The following is a 12,556-nucleotide window of genomic DNA, read 5'->3' on the forward strand; positions in this document are numbered from 1 at the left end:
GGCATAATATAAAATCTGAAAGCTTACAGATTTTTTTCTTTTTCTTTTTTTTTTTTTTATGGAAGGAAACAGTCCTTTCCACTGTGCACTTCATCTTTTTGTTTCCAGTGATATTATAGACATGAGGTCTAATCTCCCTCTATGATACACAAATTGTCCCATCTCACACTAATCAGCAAATTTTCACAGCAAGTTTTTCCGTCTTTTTTTTGTTCTGTCAAAATCAAAGGCACAAACTTTCCTCATTTCCAATTAAAATTAGCATACAGTATTCTTTGCTTATCCCAAGCATATCTAAAAGTTGCTGAGTTGTTAGACATGTATCAGCTTTTACAAAAGGATGAATTTTCTCCATATTTTGCTCATTCCTTGAAGTTGAAGGTCGCCTTATCTTTGGCCTTCACGTTTCTTCAATGCCTTCATGTTTTCATTTAATGTAATTGTATCATTCATACACTTGTGTTCTCGATAAAAATGATGCATCATCATCAACTGTTCAAATCAACTTCAATGTTTTGTTAGCAGACTTTTGGGTTCTATCCCGTTTTGAGGACCATAAAAAAATTGCAGCGAAAATGTATGCGCAAAAGCGCTAAATCTAGCAAATGAGCCCATTTAACAGCGCACCAAATCTAGCATACGTGCTGATTTCAGATTGTGTAAGTTTATATACTTCTATATTTCTTAAAACGCCACTGAAATACTAGTTTAATTTTCAAATCCTTTTTTGATATCCTATAGATTCAACAATTTGAGAATTGCCCATCACAATAAGTCTGCAATAGAATTTTAGGTAAAATGCAGAATCGCCCACTGCGTGATGCATTTTTAAGAAATGCACATACTCGGTATCCATGTACACATCGACCTATTTTCACTTTTAAAAAAATCCCAGAATTACACAAAAATGGCAATGCGCACACCCTTGACTTTATCTATGTACACATCGACCTATTTTCACTTAAAAAGTAAAAAAAATTGACAAAAATCCAATTGGTTTTACCCTTGTAAAATGCAGCAAACAAATAAGTGGGCGATTCTGCACTTTACAATTAATTCTTTCAAAGGAAAAGCATCATTCATTATAGAAAATTATGTTTGAACAACTAATGAGATGAAATCATGCTTTAGCAATAACTTGGTAGCGAAATAGCGATGCAGGCATCCATTCAGTTATGTTTAGCAATTTTTATATAAATTGTAATAATGATCTGAAACAGGTATTTACTCTTATGCTTCCATTCAGTCATATATAGCCTTTTTTATATAAATGATAATAATAAAAATGTATTACATGAAATTAACCTTTCATCTAAATTAAAACATCAATCTTAGATAGTTATTTACTATTATATTTCCTTTCTTGCATTAGGGTTGCCAGAATTATTTTTGGCAGCACTGGCATCAACAATAGTTTGGCAATTTTTTACGGCTCTCAAAATTGAATAGTACCGATTTTCCTAATTTGTAAATTAAACTTGAATGTTATAATGTTGCTGCATCTGAAAGAAAATTCTTTTGTAAATGTCTCAGTAAATGAAATGCCTCCAGTGTTTTGATATGCAAACGACAAACAAGAGTAGAAATATCCCTCTTACTAAACATATGTTTATTTTTTCACTTTTTTATTTTATCATTTGATCTTTTAATTTGTACAGTTATTTTATGGGTACACCTTGTATTACACAAACACACACACATAGATTACACAATCATTCAGTGTGCATTTGGGTTCCCTTTCAAAAATGTCAAAGAGTGTGGCAAGTGCATAAAGTATCAAAAAGTGCATAAACAAAAGAAAATCACCAAAAGAATGATTAAATATAAATAAATAAAATTTAATATTAAATATTATAAATCAGGTTAGTTACTTGCACACTAATCATAACCATTCCCTTACCTACAATTTTATGATTTGTCTTCAAAAAAGTAAAATGCACATTATTAAAACAAAATGAGTTTTATCAATTCTTGTGTAAACTAATATATGATATGTGTTTAATGAAAATTTAATAAAAAATAACCTAATTTAAGTATGCACACGAGCAACTTTGCACAATATATGCTATGTATAATGTATTTAAAATTCTCTTTTTAAAAACTTTTAAGAAATAGTATTTTGACTCCGTAGCTCATTTCCTGATTTAACATCACTATCTGAGGAAAACATGATTTTCTGTAAACCTTCCCACACTGGATGGTTGTAACTGAATGGTATAATCTCAGATTTTTGTCACCGCTGAAAATTTTCAAAACGTTACCTTATAAGAAAAAATACAATGGGTAGAAATATTCACAAATTTAAAAAGCAGCATTAGAATATACAAAAGCGATAACACTGATTGTACCCAAACTACATTGTAATAGTTTAATCTTTAAAAATTTCTGATATGTAACCATATTTACTTCACCATCCTTCGAAATCGTATCCATTTTACAGCAAACTTTGAAGTATAAACTTTTTCATAGAGAACTTCATTACTTCTTGCCTCATAAGTATAAAGTATGACGTATATAAACAAACTAGAGTACACGCAAGAGGTAAAAGTTAAATTATAGTGATGACTTTCAAATTTTGCGACATTTGCCCAACTTGCTGATAAAAAAGGTATGTGATCGAGTTAACAATAATATACCACAAAACCCATTAATTTCAATGAAGTATTAGTTGAAAGAATTTTAATTAAAATGAAAATCATTTGTTTAGATAGTATTATTACTTGTTTAGCTAATAATTCCCGTCTTTTCTGTGACTTTTCTTTCAGTTTCTTTAGAGTTTCCATTTCATAAACCAATGTATATAATCATCTTGTGCTACCGGTAAATATTTCACAGTGTAAACATGGTGGCGTCCATATTTCTAGAATTTGAGTTGTTTACTGCTTCTTATGTAAATTCCGTTCTATATATTATATATAATTACAAATGAAAATACAGAACATAAATTTAGGAAATGAAAAATAGCGCAACCTTGGTTCCCAAAATGTAATAGAATAACAGTCAGTTCAACATCAATTTCGGACTGCCTATTGAGTTGAACTTTTCTATGCGACCATTGAACCAACTTATGATGATGTGAGCATAAACAGGTTTTTTTGAAAAAAAAAAAGAAAAAGAAAAAGAAGAAGAAGATCCACTTAGATATGAATTGCACAGAGAACAAATTTGTAGCAATCATGTCGCAAAACAAGATTCAAAAAATGCAACCTATTTTTGAAATAAACACATGGGAACTAAATGCAAACACGTTTACTAACTTAGGGGTCTAGCTGGACACCGGTCGAGATCGATATCGAAAAACCATCGGGATTCTCTTTCTACTCGATGGCAGACGGGAGAGCGAGTTTGACCCTCTTCATATTCCGTCGGCGGAAAAAGAAGTGGAAATTCCGTGCGGTGAAAGTGACGTTTATTGCATAGCAACCAGTCTGTCTTACCTCTACATTGCTCAAGGCTCAGGGGATTGGAGGTAGTTTGTTATTATAAGTGAGAATCATCTCGGTTCTGCGGAGCTTATGCTTCACGCACGCATAATACATATTTTTTTCAATACGGCAACCTTCGTCTATTGGCGACGAATGTGGACTTCAGGCGAAAAACGTGTACAGTCTGTCTACCATAAGAAAAGCTCTCGTCAGTTAGTCTGCAGCTGTCTGTTGCCGTAGAAACGAGCCTTAATCCATTTTCCGCAGGGATGTCTTGAAGACGTATGATAACTCTTTTCCCCTCAGCCAACAGTCGCCAAAACAAAATAACAACAAAGCAACCCTTAGTTCCCCCCTATATGAAATATATACTAGCCCTGTTACTATAGCGACCGCCACCAGCCAGACACTGTGGCGGGACTGTTCTCGTAGACAGACAGTACATATTCTTTGCTTCAGGCACGCATTGTCAATGACTGCGAATTATGTATGTGTTCTTTTTTCCTTATACAAAAATTAAATGTTTAGAAGTATTCATAGTTCAAAAGTATCCATAAATAAATATTCAGTACTGTTTCCATTAAGAATTACTTGTTTGTTATTCAGATAAACCCAGGAACGAGGAATTCATTTACTCGGGTCTTAAAAGCCTTATGCGGAAACCGACGTTGTTCTTTGTTGACGTGTTTATGTTAATACTGTAGATACCGTGTTGATGCAAGGCCAACTAGATATCGGGTGAGACTAAATTTCAACTTGGCAGGAAATTTTGATTGGTTGGCTTTGGTGACGTCATTTTGACGTATTTAAACTCTGCCTCTCATGTGGTTTACAATCAAAACTCATCATGCGCCATGTTTGGTCATGACCAAAGATGGGTTCTTCTCTTGCTTTACCAAGATATCCGTATAGCCAGGGCTTAAATTGAGTCGGAGCCCACCGGAGGCTGGCTCCGATACTTCTTAGTTTTAGGAAAAATTCATAATTTTAGCCGGAGACCTAAATAAGAAGGCTTTAGCACTTCTTTTATGTAACTGAACAATAATTTCAGTAGAAATCTGGTCTTGGAAACTTTATTTTTAATAATAAAATTATATTAAAAATTGCTTATTAAATTCTAATTTATCACTTTGCATACTATTAAATTTTAATTATTTAATTACTTTAACCATTAATTTTTTTAATAATGAATTATTTAATTTTTTAATTGTTAATGATTTGATTAGTCATCTTATTCTCTTATTTATTCTTGTTCCTCTTTCCTGAAGGTCTTCTATAGGGCTCTGGTACTTCTAATTTTTGAAATTAAACCCTGCGTATAGCTGACCGTTTTGTTTTTCTAATATGCTTCCTTAGGGATTATGACAGCCATATACTGGTAAAAGGCCTTAGACCATTTACCAAAGCAAAGATCCGAAATGGTTTATATGGTAAATAAGAGAGTTCGTAAGGAAGGTTATATTGTAAGAAGTTCGTTTGGTATGAAAACTTCAGTTTTCATAAAGGAAATGGATTAAATGCAGATATTTTTTCCCCATGAGAGAAAAGTCCTAAAACTACTTCAACTGTTTTATTTTGTAAATGAAGATAAAATAGCGCCTGATATGTGTATGTACTAAAGAGGATTTTAATTATTTAGTGAAATAAATAAGGACAAAATACAAAATTTGAAATTGTAGTTTAAAAATATGTTTTTATTTGATTAAAACACTCGAGAGCTAACTGCCTACAAGGAAGGATGGCCTCCTGGAGAACTTTCTAAGGGAAACTGGCTCATATACACATTACACATGAGGAAAAACACGAAAACGCCTATGCAACCACCCCAAATCATGTTTAGAATAAAAATTAATTTGTTATTTATTATCATTTGCGATTATTAGTGGTAAATATGTATTGAAATCCATTTAGAGCAAGATCTGCAAAGAAATGAATGCGGAAGAATCTAAATTCTCAGAAGAGATATGCAATTATCTGATTATAATCAGTAGAATTTGCTTTGAGTTAATCCATATTATGTAACGTTATCAAGTGGCTAAAAGTATAAAACACTGGTAATTAATTCTCCTTTCCTTGATTTGTAGTAGTTGAATGAAATGATCATAAGATAATTTCATGACAAAGAAGCACTTAAAATTCTATCATGCCTGAAATCTGCTTGAATGTTGAGTCATAAGGGTACAAGATCTCAAAATATATGTTAGAATGTGTCTGCGGTCAAAAAAGGGTTGGAGTAACTCCTATACATTTTGTGTTCATTAAATAATCTTGTACAAATGATTAGGTAAAGTTTTTTAAGTCTTTTGCCATTAGTTGATCCATTAGCATGCTAATATAGTCTAACTTCATGCTTATTTTTACCCTATGTATCAATGATTTCTTATTATATACAGATAATATTAAGTTTTGGTCATTATTCATACTGTCAATAAATCAATATGAAGAATACATTTGTGATTTAAATTGAAAACGATTAGTTCAGTGTTTACAGACTCATGTGATGTAATGAAAGTTTATAATAAAATTAAGAATATTCTATGGTTTATTTTCTTAACCCGCGAGCACACGCAATGGGTATGTCATACACATGGGCATTTTTCTTTTTGTATATTTATCACTTATTCTTTCATAAAAGAACGAAACTTGGTGTAGCTGAGTTCAAGGCCACATACTTAAATGCTGGAAATTCCTAAGGTGACAGGTGCAACGGTTTTTTAGGAACAGCATTGTTTGGGCATCTCATACCCGCGCGTGTACTCATGTTTCTCAGTGAGTCACTTCGCACTTCTCGTTTTCAAGCTTTTTTTTTTTTTTTTTTTCAAGTATAGGTTTTTCTTGAGTTGTAAGCATGGCGCCGTATATTCCTTACGATGAAGAGATGAAAAGATTGAGAAATATTCTTAAAACAGTTTCTTCTGATGAGGAATCATTTAGTGAAGACGATGAATATGTTGATGACGAAGAATATAATAGTCATCATGATTCATCCATAGAGAGTAGTGATTCAGATACAGAAACAGAAAAGGAAATTTTGCAATGTAGCAATGAGTTTTATGTTGGAAAAAATGGAGTAAAATGGAACAAAAATAAATTCCGGACTAATGTTAGAATTGGAGCCAAAAATATTATAACTAAACTCCCTAGAAATACGAAGTATTCTAAAGACGTCTCAACACCTTTAGATTCCTGGTCACTGCTTATCGATGAAGATATGTTAAAACATGTAGTCGACAATACAAATATTTATATTGATTGTACGTGGAAATTTCACTCGTGAACGAGATGCGAAAGCAACAAATGAGTTGGAAATCAAAGCTTTAATTGGATTGCTGTATTTATGTGGAGTTTATAAATCATCCCATGTGAACGTAAGAGATTTGTGGGCAACAGGCAGAACGGGAATGGACATAGTTCGGGAATAAATGTCAATGAACCGATTCCTCTTTCTTTTACGATGCCTCCGTTTTGATGACATTAGAGATCGTCCCAGTAGAAGAGACGTTGATAAATTAGCTTCGATCAGAGAATTTTTTGGAAATTTTGTCACAAATTGCCAAAAGGCTTATACTTTAGGAGAGTATGTGATCATTGATGAGAAGTTGGAATCATTCAGAGGTCGTTGTTCCTTCAAACAAAATATGCCCAACAAGTCAGCAAAGTATGGCATAAAAATATTTGCTCTTGTAGACGCAAGGGTATTTTATACCTGGAGTATGGAAATTTATGCTGGTAAACAACCAGATGGGCCATTTCAAGTTGAAAATGGTGCAAGCGAAGTTGTCAAACGTTTAATAAGGCCCTTATACAACTCTGGTCGAAATTTAACAGTTGATAATTGGTATATGGGATTTGAATTATCTCAAGATCTCCTAAAGAAAAAAATTACGATAGTAGGTACAATGCGTAAAAATGAGAGAGAAATCCCACCTGAGTTTCTGGCAGAGAAAAGAGAAGTATATTCTTCAATTTTCGGTTTTCAGAAAGAAGCAACACTTGTATCTTATGTGCCGAAAAAAAATAAGAGTGTAATCCTGTTATCCACAATGCATTCGGGCGATCAAATCGATGAATCTACTGGGGAATCTAAAAAGCCTGAAATCATTACATTATATAACATGACAAAAGGAGCAGTCGATGTTGTAGATGAGATGGCAGCTGCGTATTCTACAGCAAGAGTAGCACGTCGATGGCCTATGGTGATTTTCTTTTCAGTGTTAAACGGGGCTGCCATTAATGCAAGAATAATTCTACTATCAAAGAAGGAACCACCAACGGAATACCATACCAGGCGTACTTTTCTCAAAGCCTTAGGGATGCAGTTAATAGAAAGTGTTCAAAATGAACGACGACGAGCATCTGTAGTTCCTGATTCTAGACAAACACTGACCACCGATGAACATGTTAACAATGAACCACCCCCCAAAAAACCTAAAATTACTTACAAGAGGTGTACAGAGTGCCCCAAGAAAAAAGATAGAAAGACTAGATACATTTGTGAAAATTGTAGCAAAAGTACGAGTATATGTATGGAACATATGACCTTATTTTGTAAACAATGTTCAAAATATTGTAAGTAAATAATTTTACCTCTCCTTATTCTTTCATATTTTGTCTAAAATGAAGTATTAACATGGTTTTACATTTTAATTTCTTTTAAAAATCGATTAATTTTATTCGGCAAATTTTTAATTACAAACGTTTTATTCGGGTATGACATACCCGGCGCGTGTTCTAGTGTTCGTCGGATCGGTGCGTGTGCTCGCAAGTTAAATGAAACTTTGTTTTTCCTCTGGAAAAAAATCCAAATAGCTTTATGTAAGAATCATTAAAGAGATCTTCATCAATAACAATGTGTTAATTAATGAAAACTATATACTTGTGTCTATATCAATAATAATAAGGCCCTTATACAACTTTACAAACTCTTTCCTTTGAAATCTGTGTATAAGCCTTAGTAATCTCAAGGTGTGAGATTTATAATGTTGTAATATTCTGAAAAGTCACTTGACTTTAATATGTATGCAAGTTTCATGAAAAATTAAAAGCTGTATAATTTGCATCCATACATAAAAGCAAGAGCTATGTATACATAAATTCTACAGTTTTACTGTGTGGAGCAAATCAACAAAAGCATTATCAAAGCATCACTATCAACAGTTTCATCACAAAACAACTACATTGCAGAGCATGTTTCCAAAGTATATCAATTTTTTAAAGTACTGATTCTACTGAAAATGTATTGTTTACAAGATAAATAAATAGCTCTTGCATGCTTCGCCACTTTATAAAATTTTTAAAGATTTAATTTTTATTTCTGTTATTGGTTGTCATATATCTGCATACTTTCGCAGCCCAATGATTTATTTACTGTATGAAATTTATTAATCAATTCTCTTGGAATAATTTAAGTTTTCACTATTCATAAATTGTTATTGTAATCACTAGCGATTCAAAAATGCTCGATAACAAAATACAGTAGCATTTTCAAAAACACTAAGATTTACACTTATATGAATTTAAGAATTTTAAAGCACTTATTATATTTTTGTGGCATTTTTAATCATTTATTTAAAGAAATACCAGAATACTCTGATTTGTCAGCAGATACTGAATTATGATTTTCCTTTGTAATAATCAAGTGCGATTGTTATTCCTATTATGTTCTCTATCTGTATATGATGTTACTATCTATATTTGACTGAATCTGAAACTGCATATTTCATGCTGAAACTTTTAGTTCTTTTGCACATATTGTTGTGATACGTCCTAATAAACACATTATATGTCGATGTTTTGTAAAATGATGTTGCTAACTGTACTGTATGTGTACCATCAACTGGAGAACTTTACACTAATAATTTAGTAGTGAAATACTGCGACAGAATATGAGATCAAAAACTGATTAATAAATTACTTGTGTAACTAGCAAGGATGAAGTAGTGACAAGATTAAGAGCATTTTAAATTTATATACTGTTTTTAATTCATCATATTTTAATTTATAAACTATTTAGAGATTATTTTATATACAATATATTTACATGATGAGATATCAATATATATGATCAAAAGAATCATGAATTATAAGAGTTTCATTATTTCCAATGGCATCTATAGCAGCTTTCTTGTATGAAGTTGTTGCAATATTTTCAGTACTGCATGGACTTTTTCTTTTCTTTCTCGTAAAAAAGAAATTCTTTTGTTTCTCTGCTTTTTTATTTGTAGGTTCATAGTTCACCATTTTCAATTTCGGCTTTTCGTTCTTTAATTTTGTAATCACTTTATTCAGTGTGTTTTCAATATCTCCCAAAGTTATATTATTTACTGTTGTTGATGTTACAAGTTTTGATATGATACTCAGTTGATTTATAATATGGTGCTTGGTTCCTGATTTTTTTAATTTTTGTGCTGATAGATCAAGAAAGGGTTTTACATCATTTGATTCTTTAGTTTTAGCTGACTGTTCTCTATTAAGTAATCTTGTTTTTAAAATTATTGCATGTATATGTTTACAGACACTTCCTTTAATCGTGGCATCTGTGCATGTGCATACAAATGCATCGTTACAAATTTTGCACCATTTACAAACAATGTTACAATTAATGCATTGTGTATGTATTTGAGTAACAGTATATTCAAGAGTAGGGTCACTTTCTGAAATCACATGCCAAGAAAACTCATTGATTTCTGTGATATTATTAGCTGGAAAATTTATTGCTCTGTTGTGTCGTAAATTTGTTTGGTTGATCTTTGATGTGTTTGGCCCTTTTGTTGTTTTGATAAATCTCTGGAACCATTTTTCTTGCACCATATTAATAAGCTTCGCAATGCACCTATCAACCCTCTTGTTTTTCAATCCATCAAGATAAGAATATTTTAAAATTCGATGCAGTGCTTCAAGATGATTGTTAGTTGTGATGTTACATCTTTTTCTATAACATTTAGCCCACAACTCGCATCTATTTGCATAATTTGAAGCAAAATAATTAGCAAACTTGTCTGTATCTCTATCAGCAAAGAGTTTGCTGAGGAAATCAGATATCAGTGCTTCAAATTCTTTTATATCATGACATTCAGATACTACATTTAAAAATTTCAAAACTTCCTTTCGCTTTGAGGGGATAATTGAATTTGCTGCTTGCAGCCATGCCTTTTTAACGTGCCAGGTGCATAGAATCCTAAATTTGGCATCACACATTACTGATGTCCATGCAGTATAATATACTGGTGCATCATCACTCATAAAGCAGTTTACAGACAGCAGTCCAACTTTGTCCCTAATACACTGAAAAAATTTTTGCATTGAACCTAAATTTACTCTATTGCTTAGGCAAAAAGCAGCAGGAAATCCTGAATTAAACTCGTCTATGACTAAAACTGTCGATAATTGAAAATCGTAAGCATTAGTCCCACGTGTGCTATCGATGCATATGCTATCGGATCCAAACTTTAAAAGCATATGCTTTTGAACATTTGTCATTATGATGATGCAGAAGTCACTAATTTCCAAGTGCTGATCTGCTGCTTCTCCTTGGAATTTTACAAAAAGAACTGAATTATCATCTAAACATTTCATTTTTTTCTATCCAGATCCTTAAACTGACAGCATCAGTTGGATGATATTGTTCATCATTACCAATACAGTAAGAATTAGAAATGTTATGTATGTCTTTTTTTGTCAATAAATGCTCCCTGTAAATGTCTTCTTTAATACTATTTCTTGTGGAATCTAATATTTTCTGTGGTGGAATGCCTTCATTTAACTTACCTGAAAATATTGCATTTATATGATAATGTTGTATAATAATGTCTGTTTTATATTGAATTTCACAATCAAGTTCATAAAGAAACTTACCTGCAATCACTTCTCGCAAATCTTTTGTTAACGGCAAATGTTCTAGATCTACTGTGTGTCCCACGTGTGTTTGGAAATATAAAATCTTAATAATGCCATTACTGGTAACTTCAATAGTAGATGGACAGTGCCCCTCTATTTTGCAGGTACCTTGTGATTTTATAGCTCTTACACCTTTACTTTTAGAATTATAAAATCCAGATCAATTACAAAGGAAGTAACTCTTTTTCCCACCTTCTTTAAGAGTTATTGTACTTCTCAAAAAGTAAGAAATTTTTTCCCTTCGTTCTTCCTCACTTTTCCATTGTAAGAAATCTAAATTTGAAGGGTAAACATTAGCCTACATACAATATAAAAGCCCATTATAATTGTGAACTAGTTAATCTTTAAAACAAAATTACTAATTTAAAACTAACCAAAATCTTATTTTGGCACTGATTGTAAATAGATACTGGTCACTTTAGCAGAATTTTTTTTCTCTTCTTGAAGAGGGACCTGTGTCTAATTATTCTCAAAACCGATAGTTTTATTTAAAATCTACACTGAAATAAAGTTGCCTAATTTTAAGTCAGGGGCGTAGCTAGAGGAGGGCATCTGTCCCCGGGCGCAGAATCCAAGGGGCGCCAAACTGATGTTACGACATTTTAGAATTAAATGTTTTCCATCCTTGGCAAGCAGTAGAGGGTGCGAAACCTTCAGTTGTCCCTGAGCGATGAAAACCCTAGCTACGACTCTGTTTTAAGTTGTACATTGGCATATTTTTCTTCCTATTTGACAGATACTAGTACTCGTGTTCCAGCTAAACAAGACTTAAAACATATTCCCCAAAGTTGTATAATAATGCAAGAAATTTATTCTTAAGAGACAAATTGTCATCAGACATTTTCCATAACATGAGTGTCATCTGGCCTATGTCTAAAGTAAAAAAAAAAACATTGTAGCCTGTTTCTTGATAACTGATACAATGTGTATAGGTTATTAAAATTTTAAGACATCGAGTAAATTTCTTTAAGTAGTTTTAAAATAACATATAATAAATTTTAAGCCTCATTTACATATAATAAAATAAGTGTCTATCATTATGATACTAAACTTACGATTGAAGGTTGCCACTTTAATAAAGATTTTAAAAATTTTTTTATTAGGTCCACATTATTTTTGATATCTTCATCATACATATGCATTAAGAGATCCGTTTGTGTAATAACAGGATAGTCTTTTTTTTTTTTTTTTTTTTATTTTTAATGAAGCACTGAATTACATGTATAAATAAATAT

General features: G+C 32.0%; 1 protein-coding gene across 1 annotated transcript in view; it reads right to left on the reverse strand.

Moving 5' to 3' along the window:
- Mettl14 (methyltransferase like 14) overlaps nucleotides 1-2,872 on the reverse strand; it is a 51,076-nt gene extending 48,204 nt beyond the window's left edge. The window contains exon 1 of the mRNA XM_035350928.2: nucleotides 2,721-2,872. Coding sequence (XP_035206819.1) covers nucleotides 2,721-2,783 — 63 coding nt within the window. The 5' untranslated portion in view covers nucleotides 2,784-2,872. The remainder of the gene's footprint in view (nucleotides 1-2,720) is intronic.
- Between the last annotated feature and the right edge of the window lie 9,684 nt (nucleotides 2,873-12,556).

Source organism: Stegodyphus dumicola, chromosome 8, assembly GCF_044657685.1.
Source record: "Stegodyphus dumicola isolate Sdum_Otavi_A_Nest chromosome 8, ASM4465768v1".
NCBI classification, from domain to species: Eukaryota; Metazoa; Arthropoda; class Arachnida; order Araneae; family Eresidae; genus Stegodyphus; species Stegodyphus dumicola.